The sequence below is a fragment of the Acipenser ruthenus genome, chromosome 32, assembly GCF_902713425.1.
Source record: "Acipenser ruthenus chromosome 32, fAciRut3.2 maternal haplotype, whole genome shotgun sequence".
In the NCBI taxonomy this organism is placed as follows: domain Eukaryota; kingdom Metazoa; phylum Chordata; class Actinopteri; order Acipenseriformes; family Acipenseridae; genus Acipenser; species Acipenser ruthenus.
In genome coordinates, this window is record NC_081220.1 from 5,830,750 (window position 1) to 5,858,438 (window position 27,689).

Sequence of the window (27,689 nt, forward strand, 5' to 3'; positions counted from 1 at the left end):
GCAGGAGCTGGGGCCTTCCTATTAGAACAGCATGCTCCTGCAGAAGGCGTGGCAGCAATGTATTCTGCCCACCAAGACCTACAGCACACATCTGAGCACTCAAGCAACGATCAAAACGTCCATGAAATCATGCACTCATTCGAAGGCACCAATCTCTCTGCTTGGTCAAGATATGGAGGCCTGCCTCTCCTTGAGGTAGAAGTAGGTGGCCACAAGACTCAGGCATTGGTTGATTCTGGAGCGACCAAATGTTTGATGTCCAGTGAACTAATGCGGAAACTTTCCATGCCACCCCACATGTTGTCAGCGTGGGAAGGGAACGATGTCACCTTGGCTACCGACATCAAGTGCTCACCCTTGGGGTTGTTGAAGGTTCGACTGAAGATGGTAGGAAGGTTATGGGAGGGAACGGTTTTAGTGATGGATTATCTCACAACAGAGCTGATCATTGGAGTTGACTTAATTCGTGAAACTGGATTGTTAATAGACCTCCAGCACATGAAGGTGTGGTATTCTAGCTCAGCCAAAGGGGTGCCTATCCCACCTACCAAGACGACACAAGAACTTCCAGTGCTTGTGGCAGCGGGTGATTCTCCAATTCTGGAAGTGGAAGGAACCACCTCCTTGCAAAATAGTAGCACAACAGGCTCATCCTCCAAGGAAAAGCACAGTCAGCTACAGGATGTACTGCAACGGTTCTCAGAAGTTTTAGGGGACCATATGGGCAGAAGTGACACTGTTCAACACCATATTACAACAAATGGATCCCCACCCTGTCGGCAGAGACCTTATCCATACAGCCCAGAGAAGCGAATGTCCATCCAGCAGCAAGTTGAAGAAATGCTGAAGTTAGGTGTGGTTGAGCCCTCTAAGTCACCCTGGGCATCTCCTGTAGTCATCGTTAAAAAGAAAGATGGCAGTGATCGCTTCTGCGTAGACTACAGGAGACTTAATCAGGCAACCCAAACAGATGCCTTTCCTATGGTGAACATGCGGGAGGTCCTTGACAGTCTTCATGGGGCAGTCTACTTCAGCACTCTAGACTTACGCTGTGGATATTGGCAGATAGCTATGTCACAAGACAGTCGGGAAGCGACCGCTTTCATTACACACATGGGACTGTACCAGTTCAAAGTCATGCCTTTCGGGCTAAAGAATGCTCCAGCCACGTTCCAGAGGCTTATGAATGAGGTACTTCGGGGACTAGTCCATCGCAATTGCTTTGCTTATCTTGATGACATTGTCATCTTCTCGTCAAGCTGGGAACGGCATCTCCAAGATCTAACTGAAGTATTGCAGCGACTCAAGGATCATGGACTCACCTGCAAGCTTGAGAAATGCGTGTTCGGTCAGAAAGAACTCAAATATCTAGGACACATTATTTCTGACAAAGGTGTAGCCCCTGACTCAAAAATGTTGGAAGCAATGAATCAGTATCCCAGACCAAGCAAACCAGAACATATTCGACAGTACTTGGGCATGTGTAACTGGTATGGAGGATTTATCGAGAGACTCTCTGACATTGCTGAGCCACTGACAAGACTGTTAAAGAAAAATACCTCTTGGAAGTGGAGTACAGAAGCAGAAGCAGCCTTCCAGCATCTTAAAGAAGAGCTACAGAGTGCTGTGCATTTGAGCTATCCAAACTTCCATAAGCCTTTTGTCCTTCAAACTGATGCCAGTAGTGTAGGACTAGGAGCAATCCTTTATCAGATGGAAGGGGAGAGAAAGTGCATCATTACGTATGCAAGCAAGACACTCAATGCTACAGAGCGGTGTTACCATGCCACTGAAAGGGAGTGCCTAGCGGTGGTATGGGCTGTAAAGAAGTTTCGTCCTTTCCTTGATGGACGTCGCTTTACACTAGTCACTGATAACAGTGCACTGAAGTGGCTAGCCAGTATGAAAGATACCAGCAGTAAATTAGCACGATGGTCTTTACAGCTTCAGGAATTTGATTTTGAAGTGCAGCACTGTGCAGGAACTTCAAATCAAGCATCAGATGCCCTGTCTCGGAACACTGTACTGGAAGACAGCTCTGATTATAGTTCTCTAGATGACAAGATGCTGCCTGAATTGCAGCTCCCACCGGAAGAAGCCATAACAGTCCTTGTCTCTACCGTAGTGGAGGGGAACCCTCCACGCCTTTTAAGCCGAGATATTGTTCAAGAGGAGCAAAAGAAGGATGGGTACCTGTTGCCTATCATTGAGTACCTCAGTCATGGAACTGTTCCCCCCTGCAAAGAGCAAGCAGCAAGAATCAGAGGTACTCACCGAAATTATGCACTTGTAGATGATGTCCTCTATCGAATGGATGGGGATCCTTACCGCACAGAATCAGAAGAGGATTGGAAGATGGTAATTCCTCATTCTCTCAAGCAGGAAGTGCTTAAGTTATTTCATGACTGTGAGACAGCTGCACATTTGGGGTTCCACAAGACGTTAAATCGTCTTCAGCAGCGGTACTTTTGGAGAGGCATGGTGCGAGATGTTGCAAACTATGTCAGAAGTTGTGACATCTGCCAAAAGGTCAAGCCAGACAACCAGAAACCAGTAGGTTTGATGGTACCTCAGAAGCCTGTCGAACCCTGGTATAAGATAGCTGTTGACCTCATGGGACCGCTGCCAAAGAGCTCTAGTGGAAATGAGTATCTTCTGGTTGCTGTGGATCAGTTTACTAAGTGGGTGGAATTATTTCCCATGCGTCGTGCTACAACAAAGAAAATCTTGGTTAAGCTGGAAAACGAAGTGTTCTGTCGCTGGGGTATACCGGCAATTATCTTATCTGATAATGGGCCTCAGTTTGCATCCAAGGAATGGAAGGAAGCTTGCCTAAGATGGGGAATAAAACCTCAGTATACTTCTCCTTACCATCCTCAGGCCAATTGGACAGAGCGAATGAACCGCACAATCAAGATCATTCTTCAGTCGTATGTCCACCAAGATCAGTCCAGATGGGATGAGGACCTCGCAAAGTTTGGTCTTGCTATTCGTACAGCAGTACAAGACACCACTGGCTATAGCCCAGCACAGCTCAATCTTGGACGAGAGATAGCTCTCCCAATTGATCGTTCATTGGCCACTAACAAAGACCCAGTTGAAGAAGATCTAGGAGAGTATCAAGAAGCTCTCTATGAAAAACTACATCGATATTATGAAACAGCCAGAGATAACATTGCAAAAGCTCAACAAAAGCAGCAAAAGTATTATGACGGGAAGCGCAGACATGTAAAGTTCAATGATGGAGATCAGGTTCTTCTTCGTGCACACCCCATCTCTTCAAAGGAACAACGATTCTCTGCAAAACTGTCTCAAAAGTGGGTTGGACCCTACAACATTGTAAAGGCTATTTCGCCACTCAACTACGAACTTTGTGATCCTGTCTCGGGTAACAATCTGGGAGTTCAACCTGTACACAACTTGCGACCATTCAATCACAGAAAACTGGCTGGAGAAGAGACACGTTCCTCTGATGTAACAACTCAGAAACTGAAGGAGGGTGAACCGAAGATGCGCAGCCCCAAAAGGATTCAGGGAAGACCCTACAACCTGCGGAACCGGGCCAAACCGGTCCATAGGGCCCTTGCCGTGGGTTCTTGAAAAAAAATTGCAGCCTGAAGTTTCCTGTGCATTAGCATGACAGCACCATAAGGAGAAAACAATGAAAGGATAACCTGTCTACAAGGGACACTACAAACTGTTCAGTTATTTGTGTGTCACATATTTAGATTTTATGTTATTAATATTTAGCGTTCAGAATGTTATGTAATGTTTTGTGGACAGCCAAGGTCACTTGATGTAACTGTATTCTTAGAGTAACTGTGCACAGCCACCTTAGCGGAGGGGAGTTGTAACGCAGTTTATTATTTCCTGTTATTGGGGGTAGATCACGTCAGTAATAGGCTGTGACAGTCTGGCTCGCAGTGGTGATGTGGATGACGTCACGGACCAGGAAGTAACTCAAACCAAACAGTGGATGGGCGGTTGAAGCTGAGTGTTAGTGCACTCAGCGTATTTAATAAACAAAATATTAAACAAATTAACACAACACAAAACAAAAGGGCACAAGGGCCAAACGAATGAACAAACAAACAAGTAAGTGATGTGCTGGGAAATCCAGCACGTCTTAGCAATTGTTTTGTTAATGTTGCTTTTTCTCTCTCCGCTCTCCCGTACTCTCCTCTACACTCTCAACCCCGAGTGCAGAGTGCTGCTGGTTTATATACTCTGGCCGAGGGATTTAACTAGTTGGTAATTATCTTATTATCCCCCGGCCAGAGTCTGCACGCGTTTGGTAAGGATGCATGACTGTCAGCTAGTTAAATAATCAGTAGCTGATCAGCCATGCATCCTCACGGGGTTTTTAAATATAATAACAAAAGACGCGGCGCTTTTACCCGCGCCGCAAACAAAAATACAAATAATAATAAATAGGGGCGGGACACTCCGCCACACATGCCCCCCCTTGTGCGCAGCACACATGGCCTTTTCGGCCACCTCCCCCCTTAGTCCCCAAAGTCCCGGTCAGCAGTCCCGGCGCAGGAACAGGGGCAGCAACGGGCCAAAGGTGGCGGCCACGGTGGGATGTCCTCCTCCCACCCAAACAGCCGTAGTGTTCCAATGGCCCGCGCACCGGCCAGCTCCTCTGGCCAAAAAATTTTTGGGGGTGGTCTCCAGACCTGCCCCCCCTTCTTCATGGCCGACAGCTCCCCTCCGTGGGGCTCTGGCCACCCTTTCTCCTGCAGCGAAATTGCTGCGGGGGAAGCTGGTCTCCTGACCTCCCCCCCCTTCTTCATGGCTGACAGCTGCCCTTCACGGGGCTCCAGCCACAGTATTTCCTGCCACGAAAGTGCGGCTGGGGGAGCTGGTCTCCTGACCTCCCCCCCCTTTTCCATGGCTGGCAGCTCCCCTTCGTGGGGCTCTGACCACATGATCTCCGGCCGCGAAAGTGCGGCTGGGGAAGCTGGTCTCCTGACCTCCCCTCCTTTCTTCATGGCCGGCAGCTCCCCTCCGTGGGGCTCCGACCACAGTGTAGTGACCCCAGGCGAAGCAGGATCCCTGGCGACCCCAGGCAAAGCAGGATCCCTGGCGACCCCAGGCAAAGCAGGATCCCTGGCGACCCCAGGCGAAGCAGGATCCCTGGCGACCCCAGGCGAAGCAGGATCCCTGGCGACCCCAGGCGAAGCAGGATCCCTGGCGACCCCAGGCGATGTGGAACAGGCAGCCCCAGGCGATGCGAGGCAGGCATCCCTGGGTGGTGCGAGGCAGGGCAGGAGCAGTCCTTCCCATGACGGTGGATGTGGAACCAGCAGGTATTCACCCTCTGCTGGTGGAGGTGGGAGGGGAAAGCAGTCCTCCCACAGCGGCTGAGACGGAACCAGCAGGTATTCACCCTCTGCTGGTGGAGCTGGGAGTGGCAAGCAGTCCTCCCACGGCGGCTGAGGCGGAACCAGCAGGTATTCATCCTCTGCTGGTGGAGGTGGGAGGGGCAAGCAGTCCTCCCACGACGGTTGAGGCAGAACCAGCAGGCATTCATCCTCTGCTGGTGGAGGTGGGAGGGGCAAGCAGTCCTCCCACGACGGTGGAGGCGGAACCAGCAGGCATTCACCCTCTGCTGGTGGAGGTGGGAGGGGCAAGCAGTCCTCCCACGACGGTGGATGTGGAACCAGCAGGCATTCACCCTCTGCTGGTGGAGGTGGCGGAGGCAGAGGCAGCTCTTGCTGCTCTGCTCCTGGTGATGGTGGAGACAGAAGCGATGGGGCGGATGCTGGCCACTCAGAGGGAGGCTGTGGCGGTGCTGGCTCCCTCTGCTGTGGCGGCTGGGCTGGTGTGTGCCGTGCTCCCTTCAGCAGCATAAATAGAGGCTGCTGGGGAACACCAGCATCCTGCCCTTCTCCCCCCCAGAAAAATTCAGGGGGTTGAGCCTGTAACTCCTCCCCTTCTGGCTCTTGGGACTGCAGCTTGGGTCCTAAGGCTGTGGAAGCGCAGACTTCCACCTCTTGGGCTATGGACGCACCGACTCCCCCCTCTTTGGGCTGTGGACGCACCGACTCCTCCCTCTTGGGCTGTGGACGCACCGACTCCTCCCTCTTGGGCTGTGGACGCACCGACTCCCCCCTCTTGGGCGTAGGACGTTCGGGCTCCTCCCACTCGGGCGTAGGACGTTCGGGCTCCTCCCACTCGGGCGTAGGACGTTCGGGCTCCTCCCACTCGGGCGTAGGACGTTCGGGCTCCTCCCCAGGCTGTGGAGGCGAAACCAGCAGGCATTCTCCCTCTGCTGGTGGAGACAGTAGCGATGGCTCCTCTCCCTCTGATGCTGGAGACGGTAGCGATGGCTCCTCTCCCTCTGATGCTGGAGATGGCAGCGATGGCTCCTCTCCCTCTGATGCTGGAGACGGTAGCGATGGCTCCTCTCCCTCTGATGCTGGAGACGGCAGCGATGGCTCCTCTCCCTCTGGCGCTGGAGACGGCAGCGATGGCTCCTCTCCCTCTGGCGCTGGAGACGGCAGCGATGGCTCCTCTCCCTCTGGCGCTGGAGACGGCAGCGATGGCTCCTCTCCCTCTGGCGCTGGAGACGGCAGCGATGGCTCCTCTCCCTCTGGCGCTGGAGACGGCAGCGATGGCTCCTCTCCCTCTGGCGCTGGAGACGGCAGCGATGGCTCCTCTCCCTCTGGCGCTGGAGACGGCAGCGATGGCTCCTCTCCCTCTGATGCTGGAGATGGCAGCGATGGCTCCTCTCCCTCTGATGCTGGAGACGGTAGCGATGGCTCCTCTCCCTCTGATGCTGGAGATGGCAGCGATGGCTCCTCTCCCTCTGACGCTGGAGACGGCAGCGATGGCTCCTCTCCCTCTGGCGCTGGAGACGGCAGCGATGGCTCCTCTCCCTCTGGCGCTGGAGACGGCAGCGATGGCTCCTCTCCCTCTGGCGCTGGAGACGGCAGCGATGGCTCCTCTCCCTCTGGCGCTGGAGACGGCAGCGATGGCTCCTCTCCCTCTGATGCTGGAGATGGCAGCAGCAGGGTCTCTCCCATATCCGCAGCCAGGTAGTTGAACACCATGGCTGCGATGTCTGGGAGGGAAGCTGGGTGGTGTTGCTGTTCCCAGGCCTCCCAGCGCTCCCCATCTCTTGCCCACAGGAGGTTGATCACTGCAGGGAGGGCTTCCTCATAATCCCTCCCCGGCTCCACCAGCTAGTCCCAGACTCCCTCAGAGGAGAGTGCATTCGTCCTCTTTGGAGGATGTAGGTCCTCCCTCACTGGACGCTCTGGCTCCTCTTTCTCCTGCCATGGAGGGGGTTGGTCTGGTGCCACGTGCCCAACCTCACCAACCGCGAAGCACCACTCCTCACCCTTCAGGCAGGTGAGGCAGATATCCAGTGTGGCAAGGTAAGGCTGATGTTGCTGCGCCTCCTGCTGCTGTTGTTGCTGCTGCTGCTGCTTTCTCCTCCGGCTACTTTTCCCCATTTTTAATTTGAAAAAAAAAACGAACAAACAAAAAAAAACGCACTTTTCAATCCTGGTCCGGCTGTTGGAGGCGTTGTTTGTCCCACGCAGGACACCATATGTGACAGTCTGGCTCGCAGTGGTGATGTGGATGACGTCACGGACCAGGAAGTAACTCAAACCAAACAGTGGATGGGCGGTTGAAGCTGAGTGTTAGTGCACTCAGCGTATTTAATAAACAAAATATTAAACAAATTAACACAACACAAAACAAAAGGGCACAAGGGCCAAACGAATGAACAAACAAACAAGTAAGTGATGTGCTGGGAAATCCAGCACGTCTTAGCAATTGTTTTGTTAATGTTGCTTTTTCTCTCTCCGCTCTCCCGTACTCTCCTCTACACTCTCAACCCCGAGTGCAGAGTGCTGCTGGTTTATATACTCTGGCCGAGGGATTTAACTAGTTGGTAATTATCTTATTATCCCCCGGCCAGAGTCTGCACGCGTTTGGTAAGGATGCATGACTGTCAGCTAGTTAAATAATCAGTAGCTGATCAGCCATGCATCCTCACGGGGTTTTTAAATATAATAACAAAAGACGCGGCGCTTTTACCCGCGCCGCAAACAAAAATACAAATAATAATAAATAGGGGCGGGACACTCCGCCACATAGGCACACCCTATTGACCAGTCTTTGCGAGGGCTCGCTAGCAAGCCCCGCCCTGGGGGAGAAATTCTAAAAGCATTTAGCTGCCTGCGAGGAGGAAGTCGCTCTCTTTGGACTGAGACACAACAGAGAGCAGATCGCTAACACTGCCCATCTACTATAAGCTTGCGAGCTGTCGCTGATTCGGGACTAACACCATTCCACTGAGCCTAGGTAGGACGTGTTGTCCTTAAATACCATTCTTCTGGGATTACTATAAAACGCAGGAACCAATTACCCCATTCTGGAATTCAGTTAGCATACATAGAAAGGAGACCCGGCTGTCGATTTTGTATGCAATATGATTATTTAAAAATAAAACAGTAACCATTATTGACTCTGAAGAACTTTTTGTGTTGAGAAACGAACCCTTAATAAAAGTGTGGTTACAGACCAGCGCCTATTGGAGACTGCCAATTTATTTGAGACCTGGCGATTATATAGACGAGGAAACTTTGGAAAATGAACAAGCAGAAATAAAAATTTGTATTGTTAATATACTGTAATATTGTAAGGGTTTAAAAAGATTAGACAGCCAGGCATGGGTTATATAAATGCGAACAGGCCACTTGAATCAAGCATGGAGGGTTTATTACAGTGAAAAGGGATACAAAACAACCGTGCCAAACTCAATCTTTCTCTTCTCATCTGGACTCCCCTGAACTGACGGTACAGTAAAAACAAGCTCTATATACAAATAAGTAAATTAAAGATATAAACTACTAGCACTTTTGTTTATAAATATAGATCAATGTTGTCTATTAATAAAGATAAGTAATGAAATAATAATAGGTCTAATACTGGTAATAATAAGTTCAATCCATCCCAGATATAGAATGCAGGTAGGTTAGGCTTACAGCGCAATAATAATAATAGTTTGTTTTTTCTTATGGCCCCTGGTGGTGATGTCTCCGTTCAGTATATCCAAGTAACCATTTCCATAACCGCTTAATCCTTTACAGGGTCATGGGGAGTAACCATTATGTATTGTGATAACAGCATCTTCCAGATATCATTTCAATTTCCATTTAAATCATGATCTTATGTACACTTTGTATTACTAAACTTTGTACTTCAGCCCTCATATAATGCGTCTTTATTTTACACATTGCAATTGAAGGTAACCTGGCTTCAAAACGATACAATTAAATACTGGTCTTTTTTTATTCTTAATAAAATTACCCTTTTTATTTGTTATAAATGCAATAAATTCAACACAAAGCAACGCGATATACTGTTCAAAGCAAGAATTATTAAACTTAAACCAGAATGTATATGTTTGATGCCCTCAACACACACACTTCAAGTGGTGCTCCGCAGCCCTTGTGTGCTCACAAAGTCTCCTCGCAATTACCCCAGACCGCTCGTGAACCCACAATGCTATTCATGAGCTACTTGACTAACGACGGTGTTTGGGAAACACATCAGATTTGACACGTTGCTGTTACGATGGTCGAGTTACTTTTGGGAAACGGCACCCTGGATAACTTTCGAGTTAGACCTAATGTCGTTTAAACAATACATTTCTAGCATATTATTCCAACTATCAACATTAATAAGCACAGTCAACATTGATTATTTGAACATTTTCAACAGTAGTCTTTTTGAAACGAGTAAACACAAGTCTGTTTGCGGATCCTGGAGTAGTCTGTGGACTATGTGGTATCAGTGGTTTTGGTCATGGTCGTGGCAATAATAATGGGTTTTTGTTTCAGAAATGAAAGCTGAAACACATTGAGAGTGGTCCAAGTTTATTGTGTGGTATATTGCAACCAGTAAGTTCCAGTGTGTTTTGCATTGAAGGGATGAATTCGCAACTCCTTAAAGGGAATGTCCGATCCCCCCCCCAATTAGGAATTTTTCAACAACAATGGATATTGAATGAAGTCATTACCCAGCCTCCATGTTCGTCTTTCTTTAGGGATTTGACATCTCCAATCTTTGAATGAAGTCGTTATCCAGCCTCCATGTTCCTCTTTCTTTAGGGATTTGACATCTCCAATCTTTGAATGAAGTCATTACCCAGCCTCCATGTTCCTCTTTCTTTAGGGATTTGACATCTCCAATCTTTGAATGAAGTCATTACCCAGCCTCCATGTTCCTCTTTCTTTAGGGATTTGACATCTCCAATCTTTGAATGAAGTCATTACCCAGCCTCCATGTTCGTCTTTCTTTAGGGATTTGACATCTCCAATCTTTGAATGAAGTCATTACCCAGCCTCCATGTTCCTCTTTCTTTAGGGATTTGACATCTCCAATCTTTGAATGAAGTCATTACCCAGCCTCCATGTTCCTCTTTCTTTAGGGATTTGACATCTCCAATCTTTGGCAAAGCAGTAGGTTTTATGTGTTTTTGTTCATCAGTATTTTGTTCTGGAGGTACTGCCTGTATCAATTGCGGGTTCTCGCTTCCCCTCTGTTAACATCACTGTGGAGTTCTCCTTGTTTGTTAATCACTGCTTCCACCAGATCTTAGTTCATAGCAAAGCAGTAATCGGCTTGTTTATCTCTCATTGAGGGAACACAGGGATCTGGACTAAAGGGTGCATTTCAGTGACTGCTAGCAGGCTCACCAATGCACACAGAACAGCAGCTTCTGAAATGAAAAATCAAGTGAAGGATTTATTCTTTGTTAATATTTGAAAACCTTAAATATATATTGCATGACTTTTGCCCCAACCTCCCCATTGAAATATAGGTCTAAGACTTTAATTTAGAATGTATTCTAGACAATATCAGCCTTTAAACAATTTGCACTAATCCACATGAAACCATTTATATGTCGGCTGTTTCCTTGTTTTTACAAACCATCATATTCCCCTCGCCACATGTGTCTATAATTTCACGTGGTCCCGTCCAATTTGCTGCCCAAGGCCACTTTTGTAAAAAGTTTTTAATCATTAGCTTTTCCATAATCTCAGTCTACAAGCCATTAATTAGTTAATGGCTAAAGTAAAACTTGTTTTCTTATTACAATGTCAATGTGTCTTACTTTTAAAATGTTCAGATTACTTTTAATTTTTGTAATATGAATTGCATTTATTCTCATGGATCTTTCTCAATGGAACTGGTAGATAAACATCGTAATGGATCTGCTCCTAAAGACCATCCACAGTAATTTATCAAATTTGGCTAATTGGGTAAAACTTCAATGTAATTTAATGAACATGTCCATAACTACCAGATTGAGTTAACAGCCAAGGTCTTTCAGTGTTTATCAAAAGTAAGAAATAAACAATTTAAATGATTCTTACAACAAAATGCTTTATGTGTTAATTAATTCTATGCAAAATCAATCACCAAATTCATGTTATTTTCTTCCTAATCACTTCTAAGTATTCAAAGTATATTATTTAAAAAGTGGGCATTGAAATGAGTGTGTGTGTGTGTGTCTGTGTGGTGAGAGCCTGTAGTCCCAGAATGCAGCTGGACATCTTTCTCTCCATTCTCACACAGTCCGTACAACACAGCTTGAGATCCCAAACACAGTTCAATTTATTGTATTTATTTGTTTGTCGAAACCAAATTGTACCCAATTATGTAGGTAAAAATCGATGAAACAGTTAAGAGATTTGATTAACATTCCCAGTCCTCTAATTCACTCTCCCTCTAGAAGCTATAGTGTGTGCAATATGAAACTTAATGTTATGTTCTTCTTTAAAAGAGACGGCTATCTCTTACAGCGACCTTTTTGAATAGTCAGAGTTTTCTGGTACTTTTTTTTTTTTTTTTTTCAAAAACAATTCACATACATTTTGAACTTTTATATGTTTCCCATAACATCACTCAAGCATTTTGACACTTGACATTGAAGACTATGACTTTGGCACTGACTGGCACTCAGTTCTCTTTTAAAAGCCCAATCATTTGACAACTGCCTGATCATATTCCTCCCACTTTCGCTGTAGAGTCCAGCCAACCCTGACCCTGACACCTGTCAAATACCAGACGGACATGGCTGCCTTTTCTAACCTGGATGCCCTGCCGTCTGCTAACCGCTGTCTCTAATTTTATCCTATTGTTGCCCCCTGGGTTTCTGTTAGAAGGCGCACGTTTAACCACCACATTTTCCCTTAAGCCCCATGTCCCCATGTAGCAGCACTAACCCATCTGGCTGCAGTGCAGGGCATAGGGTCAGCAACACCCGCTCTGGCGGTGGTGGTGGTGGCAGTGGCCACACTGCTGCTAGTGGTGACAACAGCCACTCCTCTGCTGCTGCTGGGGCAAACGGCCACTCAGGCACGGGTGCTGTCGGCTCCAGACGCTCCGACAGGCTCACTTTCTCTCCCCGTGGGAACCATAGCTCCGCCCCCTCTGGTTGACATGACTGCCATTCCCCCTTCCTGGGCTGGCGGTAGCTCCTCCCCCTGAGAATGCTGGGCTGAGAGCTCCGCCTCCTTCTCTGGTAACTTGGCTGGCGGTAGCTCCTCCCCTTTAGACTGCTAGGCTGAGAGCTCCTTCTTTCCTGACCAACAGGATGGCAGCTGCCTTCTTCTGCCCCGCCGCCTTTTCCGCCTCTTCTTATTTTACTGGCTAATGGAACAGAAGCCCCTCCTTCCTTCTCGTCTCCTTTCTTTTCAGTGGCGGACTCGACCTGGAAGCCCTTTCGTCTTACCCATCTCTTCACTCTGCTGTCTGCTTTGCACAAACTGTCAAGGCTGGTGTTGTTTCAAAGAATAATTTGTCCTGTTTAGAATTAATAAAACCTGTAATTATACATTTTACTTGTTTTTTTTAGTTATGTTTATTTGAATCAAACTTAGGTGGAATCGCCACTGTTGGTCAAAATTCTCAGGAATCTACAGGAGGGTTCTGTATTTAATCTGGGGTCTACAGGGTTAATATGACATCTATTGGGGAATATGACTTTATTCCGAATCGGCAGGCTTACCCCCCCCCGCCAATATACTAGACTTAATATTCAATCACTCTTATTCATTTATTTCTAATACACAGATTTAAAATGATCTTTATTGCTAATCGGCGGGTTTGTCCTCCGATATATTGGAGTTAATATTCAATCACCCTTATTCATTTATTCTATTTTTATACAGCAGATTTGTGAATCAACATATAATCAATGAGTTTATTTCCAATTACTCTCTCATTTACAATCAACAAACAAGGTTATCGTACACACAATTACTCCCAGAAAACTCCTGTAACCTTGACAAGCTTATTGTGCATTCAACTGCTCTCTGGTTTCTCCTGCAACCCAATCTAACAAATGACTCTCTGGGTTCTCTTGCAACCTAGGCTAGCCTTTCCCATTTGCATGTTCAATTACTCTCAACATAGGCAAGCTTTTTTTATTTTTTTTATAAACTTAGTCGTTGCCAGTAATTTATTATTTTCTCCCAATTTGGAATGGCCAATTATTTTATTACGCTTGGCTCACCGCTACCACCCCTGCGCTGACTCGGGAGGTTGAAGATGAACACACGCTGTCCTCCGAAGCGTGTGCCATCAAGCCGACCGCTTTTTTTCACACTGCAGACTCACCATGCAGCCACCCAAGAGCTACAGCGTCGGAGGACAACGCAGCTCTCGGTCAGCTTACAGGCAAGCCCGCAGGCGCCCGGCCAGAATACAGGGGTCACTGGTGTGCGGTGAGCCGAGACACCCTGTCCGACCTAAGCCCTCCCTCCCCCCGGGCGACGCTCGGCCAATTGTGCGCCGTCCCTTGGAAGCTCCTGTCCTCGATCGGCAAAGGAATAGCCTAGATTCAAACTCGCGACTTGCAGACTATAGAGCGCATCTTGCACTCACGTGGAGCGCCTTTACTGGATGTGCCACTCGGGAACCCCCCAGCATAGGCAAGCTTAACTGTATGTACAGTCCCTCTCAGGAAATTAGCAATAAACAACTTGACTCCCTGGTCTTCGCAACCAGAATGGGATCAGGACCATTATACTCTGTATAGTACAGGGTTGCCAGATTTCTACAGTGTTTATAGCCCAAAATCACTTCAAAACTAGCCTCATTTGTTTTTTTTTTACTGAAACCAAGCTTATTACCATTAACATGTAGCCCTATCCTTCAATGCTGCTACTGTTTCCCAAAGAAGAAAACAGTTCAATCTTTTAAAGTTATGCCACCAATCTAATTAGATGATCACATCATTTAAATCAATTAAACAGCCACATCAATTAAATACACCTAACAAATTAAAAAAGGCAAGTTGTTGGCTCTTTTTTGCAAACACAAAAAAGTTAAGTTAATTGAAAGTATGCCCCATGCATTGAAATAACACATAAAAAAACATTTTTAACCTCTTACCTTCAAACTCCTCGTGTAAGGGCCAGCTGTTATCATCACGCAGGTGTATCTCAAGTCAATTTTAAATGTACAAAGAAAAAATTATGTACCAAATAAAACATTTTTACTTATATATATATATATATATATATATATATATATATATATATATATATATATATATATATATATATATATATATATATATATAATATTAGTTTCAAAAAAGCTCCTCTGAGTCTGCACCATCTTCTGCGTTATTTGCTTCATATATGTCGCCTGTAAACAGTGACAGCATTGCTTTGGATGGCTGAAATTGGTTGCAGCAACACTTATTACGCTGCATATATGCTCTGACCCTAAGAATGTTTTCCAACAATTTCTCTTGCATGCGGGTCCTTAGTTTGGTTTTGATTAGGGCCATTTGTGAAAAAGCACGTTCCACTGATGCATTGCTAAATGGTAGGGCTAAAAGAGATAAGGCAAAAAGACCAAATTCAGTGAAATCTTTATCACCAGCTGCATCGGAGTGTTTAGCCACTTCAACCCAGAACTCTTTAATTTGGTTGTCTTCAGTGTGCTCCCAGTGTACATTGTTCAAAGCTCGCCATTGCTGTTCGAGTTTGCCAAGATCTCCATTGTAAAGTGGCAAAAATGATAAATTTGCCATCTGTTCCTTTTTGGAACTGAGTACAACAGTTGGGCTGAGAACGGTAAGTGACTCAAGTTGCTGGATATTAGGAGGCAATCTTTGTTTGATCTCTTTCAGAAACTCGAACATGTAATCTCTGCATCTGTGTTTGATATCCTCTGCTTTCTGAGGTTCGATCTTTGATTGTGACAGTTCTAACTGGAACTTGATCCCGAAGTCCACTGCTGAAAGTGGCAAGCTGTTTCTGTCGGACGTTATGTCAAAATCCATTACAGATGACCATGTTGGAAAATCGTGAGGTTTCATGATTCGTTGGATCAAACTGCGGTAAAATGTCATTAAATCAGCAAGAGGTTTCGCTGGATTGGCACCGTCAAGCTGAAACAGCTTGTTTATTCTGTTGACCTCAGTGACGAGGGGCTGAAAAAAAAACAGATACATTCTGTTTACGCGGTCTGAATGCATCTGGTACAGCAGTTCAGCATTGTAATTCCTTTCAGTGTCCTTTGTAAGCTGAAAGTGCAACTTTAGCTCTTCATACTGAGAAAGCACTCGATCAACACACTGGCTAATTGCAAGCCATCTTGTGTCAGAAAGCTGCAAAATCTTCAGCGGGCCAACATTAATGGTGGCATAGAGATCGCGGTACTTCTTTTGACGCTGAGTGCTGTGGGAAAACCACGAGTATGTCTGTGATACCATGTACTCGATGTTTCGAGGAAGTACGTCCATTGCTTTTGATGCACAGAGCTGCAGTGAATGACAAACACACTTGATGTACACAATTTTTGGATTCACCTCCCTTAACTTTGTTAGTACCGAATTATTTTTCCCACACATTGTATTGCAACCGTCTGTTGCCAGACCAATGCATCTTTCCACTTCTTTTGTTTTCCTTTAAGAATTTTTAACAAGGCTGTTGCAATGCTGTGAGAATCACCGGCTGGCAAGCTAACAATCCCGGTAAATGATACGTTCATGTTTTCTGCTGAAGTACCTGAACACCACACAGAGTTGCTTGTTTGCACTGATGTCTGTGCTTTCGTCCACAATTAGAGAGTATGGCTCTTTGGCGATGTCTTCAAGCATCTCCTGATGAACAATGGGCCCGATGACACATTTTATAAGTGCTGAGCATTTTGTTCTATGAAGACTAATATCCTTCTGTACAACTTCCCTGACTATGCATCCCAAATGATCTACGGTGAGGATGCTGGAAAGGCAAGCAATATGGGCTGCCAGCTTCAACTCGCATATTTTAATGGAATTGTCAACTTGTTTCTTAAATCCTGTGTCAAATAAGCTTCTTGTATTTGAATAGGGAGCTGCATTTCTAATATGTTTCTCTGTCTTACTGTGAGCTAACAGATCGCTGTGATGCGCTCGCACTTCACATTTACAGTACCTACACGCTGCTTTTGAGTCATCGCCAGGTACACGGCTAATCCATGCTTGTAACCCTTTTTCTTTCTCAGTCTTTGCAGTATTTTTTTCAGTATTTAGATTACTTCTTTATTTTTCCTGCTTTTTAGCGGTTTCGATGTTTCTACCCTGTTTCTTAAAATGGCTGCTTTTCACTGTCAATTAACACAATCATTCGTCTCTCACTCCTGTTCACTCGCATGGTCATGCGCAGTGGTGGATGTGGTCATGCGCAATATGTTATTTTATTGGGAAACAAAGTTTTACATAGTTTGTGTGCACTGCGGCGGGTAGGCTGCAAAAGTTTATACATTTTTAATAAAGTTATTCTTTTTTTATATGTATAAAGTAAACTAGCCCAAAAAACCACGAGACCTCTTGAAAGTAGCCCAAAAAGTAGCAACCAGCGACTCCTAAATATTTCCCGCGGCTGTCTTTTTAAAGGAAAACCGCGGACCTGGCAACTCTGGTATAGTATTTCAAACACCCAATCTCTGTCTACTTTACACCACCCCTTAAATCTGTTTTTCGAAAAAGACTAAAAGTTCTAGGCTGACTCTCCTGATCAAACCTTCCGAGATCGGCACAGGGCCCCAGAATCAGAGTGCACAGATTCCTCGTAGAAATGTACAGCTCTGTTACCTCCTACAATCTCCCTATCCTAATCTAGCTGATCGGGCTAGTATTAATAACAGATAGGTACCCATTGCAACCCTTTTTGACAAATAATAAACAATAATCAACAACACCAGAAAAAACAGTATAGTAGGTTACTATTCCTGTGATGAATAAATTAAACTTATACTCACTCATCCTTAGTATTCCTCTAAAGTTCAGTTAAAGAGAGGTTAGAAGGTTCCTTCATGCGTTCAGATGGATGAAATCAAATCAGTTTTGCAGCCTCCCTGGTGCGGACTACACTACAGTTACCTACACTACCTAACCCAGAAAAGGTCATGAAACGACATAATGAGGAAGGAACATTTTCTGCATTTCTTACTTAAAACCGTCTCTGATTTTTCACTCCTGTTTGTTTTTTCCAGGTTCCAGTCCAGCAGTTAAAGCATGGACCCAGTTAAGGAATTTAAAAATACTGAGAGGAGAGAAATTAAAATATACCAGAGGAGAGAAACCGTATCACTGCTCTGACTGTGGAAAGAGTTTCAGGCACTCAGGAGACCTTGTGATACACCAGCGAATTCACACAGGAGAGAAACCCTATCGCTGCTCTGACTGTGGAAAGAGGTTCAAGTCATCAGGACACCGTACAGCACACCAGCGAATTCACACAGGAGAGAAACCGCATTGCTGCTCTGACTGTGGAAAGAGTTTCAGGAACTCAGGAGACCTTTCAAAACACCAACGAATTCACACAGGAGAGAAACCTTATCGCTGTTCGCACTGTGGGAAGAGTTTCAGTCGGTCTGGAAATTTTGAATTGCATAAGCGAACTCACAAAGGAGAGAAACCATATCACTGTTCTGACTGTGGGAAGAGTTTCAGTCGGTCAGAACACCTATTAATACATCAGCGAATACACACTGGAGAGAGACCGTATCACTGCACTGACTGTGGGAAGAGTTTCAGTCGATCGGGACAACTTGTAACACACCAGCGAATTCACACAGGAGAGAAACCATATTACTGCTCTGACTGTGGGAAGAGTTTCAGGGATTCAACAGACCTTGTAAAACACCAGAGAACTCACACAGGAGTAAAGCCATATCACTGCTCCGACTGTGGTAAAAGTTTCAGTCAGTCAGGACAACTTGGAAAACATCAGCGGATTCACACAGGAGAAAAAACGTTTCATTGCTCTGACTGTGGGAAGAGTTTCAGTTCGTTAGCAAACCTTGTTTCACACCAGCGAATTCACTCAGGAGAGAAACCGTATCACTGCTCTAACTGTGGGAAAAGTTTCCGTCACTCAGCATCCTTTGCTGTACACCGGCACATTCACACAGGAGAGAAACCGTATCACTGCTCTCACTGTGGGAAGAGTTTCGGTCACTTGGCATCCTTTGCTGCACACCAGCGTATTCACACAGGAGAGAAACCGTACCGCTGCTCTGACTGTGGAAAGACTTTCAGACGGTCGGGACACCTTGTTTCACACCGGCGCATTCACACAGGAGAGAAACCGTACCGCTGCTCTGATTGTGGGAAGAGTTTCAGTCAGTCAAGATCCCTTGTTACACACCAGCAAATTCACACAGGAGAGAAAAAAAAAAGAAAATGTAAATAATGTTCCTGCATAAAAATAACTTTTATCCATTTTGCTTCCTGGCATTTCAGCACAGCAGTGTGCTGCTGAATAGTGTGGCTGCCCAAGCCGAGGAGACAGTCAGAACAAATCCTTAAATGGAATTTACTAGTGTAACGACCTCGCCCTTAGCACAAAGCCAACCACTATGGAGTGATTACCTCCCTATATTAAATATATCCCATGACAAAAACAAGTTCGACAAACAACTGTTTAAAGGGGTGATCTCAAATGCAAAAATCCAAGTTAGGAGAAGCAATTAGGCCAATCTTGTCAAGCAAATAGGCACAATTGGAAAGGTGCTGGGGCCCAAGATTCACACAATTCTTGCTTCTAACTTGGCGCCTTTTTTTTGATCGCTTCGCTCCACTTTATCGCTCCTCTTGAAATGCTCTTTGTATGATTGAAGTGACTGAGACACACACTCACATTGTAATACGAAAGACATAATTTCGGATTGGATCAGAATCTGAGTGCTCATGTATCACAGAGCAGCTCTCCTGGTAAACCCTTTGAAGGAGGAAACAAACTGCTATTGTTAATTATTTTGCATAGAATGGCACAAGGCAGCTGTAATAGAGTAAATGTGGATGCGCTTTTAGACTGTGTGTTGCTGCTTGCCCCACCTTGTGCAAATTCAAAGTGTAAAACCAGATAACACAACAAGCAGGGCACAAGCTAAGCGATGAGCTGTATTTGATTAGGGAAATAAAAGCTGTTTACTTTGACTATCTGCGTCAGTCTGGATTCTTATAGAAATCAAATGTAAGACAACAAATATACTAGAAGTGTCAGGGGTGGAAGTTGCAGGTTGAGATTTTAGAGTCAGTGTTTCCCTGCATGCATCACTGTGAGCAGCTCCTTCCTCCAGACACAGACCCACACTGGAATGTTTAGATGACTGGGTGTGAGGAGCCTTGTGTTAACAATGGGAGAACTGGGCTGACTGGGGAGGTAACTGCTACTGCCTATTTCAATAGTCTTATTACTGTGTTGTTACATTATGGACAGCAGTGGTGCTCTGGCTCCCTCTTGTGGTCACTATTAATATCTGCTGTGTGTCTCTCGGAGGTCAAATTAATTGCTCTTTGTCATTAAAATGCTGTTTTTATCATCAAACTCTTTGGACTACTTTTCTGAGTATGAACACATCTCTTCTGTATGCAGGTTTTTAAATGATGAAAACAAGAAAAAGAATGAAGTAAAGCAAATAGATTATTGTTTACTTCCTCACATTGTTAAGTAATAGCAGCACTAATGTCCCCCACGGTGGGCTCTAAGACTAGATCATTGACCTGGTCTTTCTTTAAATGATCTTTCACGTTGGACACATTCAAATGTCATCACTGTCATTAAACAACATTTTACATTCATACTGAAATTATTTTATTAATATTGCTTACTTAATAAAATAAAAACAAATCTTCTAAAAATTATAAAATTCAGGGGCTCCTGAGTGGAGCATTCAGCAAAGGCACTGTGCCGGAGTGCAGGATGTGCCCTATAGCCCGGAGAGCGCTGGTTTGAATCCAGGCTATACCACTGACACAGCCTAATCAAACCCAGCTCTGTGCAGTCCGACTGTAGCAGCTCTGCAGCTGCTCTCAGCCTCAGCCCCTGTGGTTACTGTCTATGAGCCAGAGCAGTTCCTGCAGAGCTGAGGGAGGTTTTTGTACGGACGTGTATCACTGTGTGAATGTGTAGCTATTGCCCTGCTGACAGTAATAATCTCCTGCATCTTCAGGCTGCACTCCACTGATGCTCAGTGTAAACTGTGTCCCTGATCCACTGCCACTGAATGAAGCTGGAGTCCCAGAGTGACGGTTAGAAGTAGAATAAATCAGGAGTCAGGTTTCTGCAGGTACCAGTGGATGGAGCTGGTACTAACAAAGCTGTTGGCTGTACAGCGGATAGAGACCGTGTGTCCTGGAGAACAGACTGAGCTGTTGGAGACGGAGTCAGAACAACGTCTGCACTGGACTCTGGAGAAAAAATACAACAAAAAATGATTATAAAATAATAATGCAAGAGTCAAATTAAATAGTGTTGTGTTAGAATACAAACAAAATGTAAAGAAGCGGCTAGACAGATTTACTTCAATGAAAAGTTCTGTTTAAAATGAACTCCAGTCAAGCTTTCAGATTTATAAATAACTATTTAATTATCACCTTGAGCAAAGAGCCCCCGTGTCCCCAGCAGTAGAAGCAATGGCATCATTGTACTGTGTGTTTCAGTGACTCTGAAAGGGCTGAGCAGTGACTCATCAATACTGTGTGTCTCAAAGTGTTTGGAGCAGTGAGGCAGGCACCGGTATACAAAGCAGCTTCCTTTCTACAAATCCTGCTGCTGCTGCTGCTGTCACAGATAGAGGAGATCTGAGCCGTGAGTGAGCACCAGTGCAATTGATAGGGTCGGGTTCACTTTGACTGTTTTCTTCTATTTTTCCCCCAGTCAAAGCTCTCAGTATATCACTGCTGTCTAATATAACTGATCTGTTTGTCTAAACTGACAGTAATATTTCTGTTTCTGTCATCATTTCAATGCTATTGTGTATTAAAGGGTATGTAGTGCCCTACCCCTAGTGGTATACCTTCCCACGTGCTGCTGCTGCTGCTGTAGAAGTAATGGACCTGTCATTTTTCTTTTCATTGGTCACATTTTGACTGCTTCTTACTGTTATAAATTGGACATCTACTTCACTGTCTTTCACAGGCCTTTTCAAGATGTACCTTGAGCAAGCTGCTAGGAGTGCGTTTTCATTATGTCAATCAGAATGATATTTAACAAGCCAGGGGAAAAGGTATCAAACTCCTTGTGGCAAAGTGGTTGCTGATTATGAACAGGTGCAGAGCTGATGCAGTGCAGGAATAAACGGACGAGATTTGTAATCCGGTATGGAAAAATATACGTTTTATTTTTAGTTATAATCCAGGTCTGGTGACCAAATAATAAGCGATGCGTAAAACACGGAGTACAGTAACAGGGATTGCAGCCCTAAACAATAAACACAGCATCTCTCCCACAATATACAACCACGGTCACCAGTCCTGGGTGCATGCTGTAGTGCTCGTGGTGGGTGATACAGGTTAAAGAGTGACAAAGAGTGCAGTGCTGTTCCGGGTTCAGTGCTGGCTCTTACTAACAGCTCCAGAACGTGTTAGCTGTCTATAAACACACAAATAGCAATTATAGACAAGACAAACAAAACAAAAACTCACAATATTCTTAATACACAGTGCACGGGTCCTTCTGGGTCTATTTCAAAACCAAAAACGAAGGAAAAGATTCTCCAGCCCCTTTTATGCGGTTATGCATGACCCCTTGGTAAACGATTGCAGCTGATTCTATTGCCTGCAGCTGCTACCTCGTTTACCTTCCAGGTCAATACATTCCCGCACTGGAGTCTCGTCTTTTTCCAGGCTGATTGACTTCCCGACCCAGGGAATGAACTGTCAGGCCAACCCGTCCAAAGCCTTTCCCTTTCGCTACTTTGTATCCTCACAGGTCAAGAGGGAGATTTACAACCAGAACTCATTATATTTCCATCACACTCGTGTATTGATTTCTTTATTGATTGATTTTGTTTGATGTTTGTGAAAGGGCGCACACAGTGACTGATCACACTCCATTGCCATGGCGATTCCAGCTCACTGAGAAACACATGGCTCTTGTATTGATATGTTGTTTTGAGAAAGTTGGAAAAACCAGCTTTCTTTCATTTGGAATGAGACTAAATTAGTGGGGGGTCTGTAAAAATAAAGTACATCAGTGAATTAACTAATGAAAACCCATTTAAATGAAAGCCTTTTCTATTGAAGTTTAATTTATTTTCCATTAGTTTGCCCCTGTTTTACACTTATATATTAAGAATAGCCCCACAAATTGATGAAAGTGTTTTTCTAAATGATTCTTACCCTGAGTGCAGATGACAAGTGCCCAGATGAAGATGCTGATAAAAGTCATTGTTGTTGTGGATTCTGTTGCCATGAAGGGCAGCTCTCAAACATTAAATTATTATTATTTAATGTCAACAAATGGAGGGGGACTAGACATGGTCACAAAGTTGGTCCTGTTTCAACCATTTTTTCAGTTCTATTAAAAAATAAAACTCTTGTAGTCTGATATACTTTTCATAAAGTCTGGTAGCGTATTCCAGAACATGGCACCCTTAATTGAGCAAGCTGTTTGTGCAAACGTAGTGTGATGTCAAGACACTACAGTCTCCTCTTGTGGTTGATCTTCTGGACAGACCAAAGGTAGATCATTAATGTAGAGACTAAATAACAAAGGCCCAAATATAGATCCCTGTGGGACCCCCATAGTACAGATCCTAAACGCTGATTCACTATTGCTTATTTTAACACTTTGTTTTCTATCTAACAAGTCAGACTCCATCCATTTCAGAGCCTGACCAGACAGGTTAAATTCAGACAACTTGTTAAACTCACAGGGCTATAAACACTCCCAGAGCACTGAAGCATGTGCTGCCAATGCAAAGTGTCTTTTCTTTGCAAATTGTCTTCCTTGGCACAGCAGCCACTTCTAGTCAAGCAGTGCTCTTAAGTGTAAACTCATTTTCAGATGATGCAGTTTGTTTGCAATTCAGAAAAAAACTGAAAAAAGTTGATCTTGCAAGCAAAACGAAAAAATAGAATATAGTTTTCTTTGTGTTGAGTTTGTACAAACACAGCTATTTCTCTCTCTTCTCCCTTCTCTCAAACCATTCATCTTAGCCACGGCTGTGATTATGTAGCTTTGTTACACAGTATAAATAATTATTAATTGTAAAATATTAAAATCAGAGCTGCAGGTTAACAGATCCATCATAAACTTTGTGAAATCAAATCAATTCAAGAAGCAAACATTTTGATTTTGCACATTACTAATGTTGAGTGAAAAGTTTCAAGTTTTTTTCCTGTGGACCTCCTGGACTGTCTCTGAGGACCCCAGGTTAAGAACCACTGCTCTGGATTAAAGAGCATCATTTTATTACGCTCTCTCTCCCTCTTGTGGTCACAGAGTGTAGTGCAGTTTGTGCTGTTTGGTGTTTTGACGAAACATTGACGAGAGTCCCTGCAATGGAGGAACTGTATGGGTGGTTTCATGGTGTAATGGCTAGCACTCTGAATCTAGCGAGCTGAGTTCAAATCTCGGTGCATTTGTGTTTTATTTGTCTTACAAAAACACTTTATACACTGGTTTTGGTTTAAATAACGAATGCTTTAAACTGGTTTAGTGTCTTTCAAAGTAACTATTATTATTATTATTATTATTATTATTATTATTATTATTATTATTATTATTATTATTATTATTTTTATTATTATTATTATTTATTTCTTAGCAGACGCCCTTATCCAGGGCAACTTACAATCGTAAGCAAATACATTTCAAGTGTTGCAATACAAGTAATACAATAAGAGCAAGAAATACAATAACTTTTGTTCAAGTGTGACAAACCATAATTCTATAATACAGAAGATAATAGTGATAGTTACATCAGGATATGATTAAATAGTGATAGTTACATCAGGATATGATTAAATACAAAATACTACAGGTTAAACACTTGACAGATTACAGTATTCTGAAGTACAGGATTAAATGCAGATAAGAGCAAAATAAAGCACATTTAAATGAAGGGTGATAGTGTCCCAGGATACAAACAGAGGAGTTCTACAGGTGCTGTTTGAAGAGGTGAGTCTTAAGGAGGCGCCGGAATGTGGTCAGGGACTGGGCAGTCCTGACATCTGTAGGATACACTACTGATACTGCAGATTCCACCCTCGCCCCGCAGTGGAGGAGCGACCTTCCTATAGATGTCAGGACTGCCCAGTCCCTGACCACCTTCTGGCACCTCCTCAAGACACACCTCTTCAGACAGGACCTGTAAAACTCAGCTCTCCCCTTCTGGACAATATAGCACTCTGCCCTTAATGCACTTTAACTTGCACTTATCTGCTCCCGATTTTACTGTATTTAAACCTGTAGTATCGTATCTTATTTTTTTAAAAAATTAGAGAGTGTGTGTGTGTGAGAGAGAGAGAGAGAGAGAGAGAGAGAGAGAGAGAGAGAGAGAGAGAGAGAGAGAGAGAGAGAGAGAGAGGCGAAGAGAGAGAGGCGACCTGGGAAATGTTTGAGCTGATATATATATATATATATATATATATTTTTTTTTAGCAACCCAGCTAGCTAGCTAGCACAGGACGGCTAGTCGATTTGCTAGCGGAGCTTAGCATAGTTATAGCTGACTAGATCTCAAAAAGTGACTAACGTTACAAATATTGGTGTAGCCGTTTTATAAAAGCAATAAGTCACAGCCAAGGCGTTATTTCAAGCCTTTATAATTATTCCCAAATAACACAAACTCTTCCATTGTTAAAAAAAATATATATAAAAAATCTCCCTTTGTGCTTCTCGGAAGGCATACGATGGAGGGCGCAATGCAGTTTTTCAGCCTGGGGAATATTACAAATTAGGAGACTGTGCTTTAAAATACACATGTAGGGCGGGCGTCTCTGTTACAAAGAATTGTCACACTTTGTATTTATCTCCATAATGCGTTGGGACTAAATACGCAGATACATTAAAACTATTTGGAGAATGCGGGCATCGATCCCGCTACTTCTCGCATGCTAAGCGAGCGCTCTACCATTAGAGCTAATTCCCCTTGAGCTATGCCAGCGATTCTCATAGGCTACAACGCAACTTGATATGAGCAATTCAGATTGTCGGCAATGTAGTCTGCCAATTGCAAATTCAAAAAATAAATAAATTAACTAAATAGCAAATATTTTGACGAGAGGTATGTTTTCAATTTCTTCAAAAAGTAGTCTCAGCTCGTTGATTCAGTCGCTTTAAAATCCACCTCTGTGTCCCGATGCAGCAGCGCTGTATGCTGTGGCTCGAGCTTGTTTGACGAGGCAGACAATGCAAAAATGCCAATACTTGTTATTGCATCACATGGCAGAATTAAGGTATGCTTTAACGGCTTGGCTGTCTCAAGTTAGTTTGTATTGTTCAACAGACAGTCAGTATCTTAAAAACAAATAAGCGAAATACTCCGTGTCTGTCTGTACAAGTTTGAAATTTAAATGCGCCGCCCCTGCATGCTCTGCGACGCTCAGCCAATAGGCAGGGACGGGAAGTTGAAAATAATTGTGGGAAATTTTGGATCAGGTATAGAAGCAAAGGTATATTTCAAGGTCTTAAAACGACATTTCCCACAATTCCTTCAACAAGTAGTGACTTCAACAAGTAGTCTGTTTACAACAAAAATACAATCTGTGTTAGGAACGCTATTTTAGTCCGATTTAAAAAAGAAATTAAAATGGTATTGAGTGCTGACAAGAGTTTGGTATCAGCTGTTGATTTCATTGAAACAATCTTTATAGTAAAATGAACACATTTATTCCTCTGGTCGTGTATTGTCTCGCTGACTGCTATCCACCTGGAAGTCACCTAAAGGATAAGGCAATGGCCTCCTAAACTAGGGATTATGGTTTCGTCAGTTTTATTTAAAACAGTGTGTGTGTATTTGTTCTTGGTCTGTGATATATGTGGTCTGTGTTTATAGATCTTGGCACGTTGCACCAAGTAGTCGTGGCCAAGTGGTTAAGGTGATGGGCTTGAACTCTGTTGGCGTTGTGTCCCTTTTTATGTCTTCGTTGTTAATTCTTAAATGACTGTTCAGCTTAAAGGTATCAATTATTACTTGCTGTACATTAAATTCGTCCAAACTAGTATTTGCAAACACATTACAAAATTAAATAGTGTGGAATAGAAACAATGAAGGCTTTGACCTCGACGTGATTTGAACACGCAACCTTCTGATCTGGAGTCAGACGCGCTACCGTTGCGCCACGAATTCCTGTCGTGGTGCATGCTTGTTATGCAATGCTAGAGTGCACAGCAAGCATGCCAAAGGCATGCTAATTCCAATGCTGATACTAGGAAAACACTCGGTATCACCAGGGTCATGGGAAACAGACGACTCAATATTTGTTCGTAGTCAGCAGGGCTATGAAGTTGTCGGAAGTGTGTTTGATTCTCAGCTTAAAAGTAAAGAAAACATAAAACAAAGCGATTTGCTTTTATAATGTTTATTATTTGAAACGTGGGCATAAACACAGTTGTACTGGCTGGGAATCGTCTCGGGTCAATTACTTGGAAAGCAGCTATGCTGACCAATATATCACCAACGAGGGAAAGCTGGCAGTACTGAGTGATACAGATGACGGATTTTCTCAGCGCGTCTCCTCTGAATGCGCACTGGCACAAAGGGGCTTTGCTCATCTAATGACGTGACAGAATGCAATAATGTATTGGGTTAATTTACCAACAAAAGAAACATAAATAAAAGTGTATGTATTTTTTGTGAATAAACTATCTTGCTTCTACGATGGGACCATATACCTTACATCCGCAATCTAATGATCGGCCAAACCCAGAACTACCTTGTCTTGACCAGGGAGTCATATTGTAAAAACAAATTGAAGTGGTTCCACTGGGGATCGAACCCAGGACCTTCTGCGTATAAAGCAGACGTGATAACCACTAAACTATGGAACCTGGTCAGAAAGTGAGTTTTGTGTTTGAAACGCATTGGCAATTATTAACATTACTATGAACAAGTAATATTCTAGAAAGGAAACCGAATCAGACACCATCATGCCGGGAGTAGGGAAGTTGTTTTACCCACATATTTGTTAAGATTTTACTTTCAGGGATCATTTCTATAGTTTGTTTCTAGTGAAATGCGTTTCTAGTGTCTGGTCTCGCTAACCATAACGAGGAGTTACAGTGTTTTCTTCTGAGCGCGTAGCGGGACTTGAATGCTACTTCACTGTAGCTGTTCTTGATCATTGATGAACATTCCGCTCTCTTTTGGGATCGAGCCCCACGTTGGATGTCCTTTTTAAATACAAAATGTAGATGTTTCTTCGA

The 27,689-nt window shown here is 44.1% G+C and overlaps 1 protein-coding gene and 3 non-coding genes across 4 annotated transcripts; 2 read left to right on the forward strand and 2 right to left on the reverse strand.

Annotated features, from left to right (window-relative positions):
* Nucleotides 1–270: 270 nt before the first annotated feature.
* On the forward strand, nt 271–18,945 carry LOC131703087 (zinc finger protein 571-like). Its single transcript, XM_059005951.1, has 3 exons — nt 271–1,191; nt 2,083–2,266; nt 17,455–18,945. The coding sequence occupies exons 1-3, from the start codon at nt 271–273 to the stop codon at nt 18,723–18,725; spliced, it is 2,376 nt and encodes a 791-aa protein (XP_058861934.1). The 3' UTR covers nt 18,726–18,945.
* Nucleotides 18,946–26,541: 7,596 nt separating this feature from the next.
* trnaw-cca (transfer RNA tryptophan (anticodon CCA)) lies at nt 26,542–26,613 on the reverse strand. The gene has a single exon. It is a non-coding gene; the product is annotated as a tRNA-Trp (tRNA).
* A 628-nt stretch (nt 26,614–27,241) lies between these two features.
* trnai-uau (transfer RNA isoleucine (anticodon UAU)) lies at nt 27,242–27,314 on the reverse strand. Its single transcript has one exon. It is a non-coding gene; the product is annotated as a tRNA-Ile (tRNA).
* A 139-nt stretch (nt 27,315–27,453) lies between these two features.
* Nucleotides 27,454–27,666, forward strand: LOC131703483 (small nucleolar RNA U3). Its single transcript, XR_009309934.1, has one exon. It is a non-coding gene; the product is annotated as a small nucleolar RNA U3 (small nucleolar RNA).
* Nucleotides 27,667–27,689: the final 23 nt, after the last annotated feature.

What these genes read in the sequence shown, in the direction of transcription:
- LOC131703087 (XM_059005951.1), top strand. Translation starts at nt 271, where the DNA reads ATGCGGAAACTTTCCATGCCACCCCACATGTTGTCAGCGTGGGAAGGG. An exon ending in TCCAGAGGCTTATGAATGAG is followed by an intron (nt 1,192 to 2,082) that starts GTACTTCGGGGA and finishes CCTGAATTGCAG; the next exon opens with CTCCCACCGGAAGAAGCCAT. An exon ending in GCAAGCAGCAAGAATCAGAG is followed by an intron (nt 2,267 to 17,454) that starts GTACTCACCGAA and finishes CGACATAATGAG; the next exon opens with GAAGGAACATTTTCTGCATT.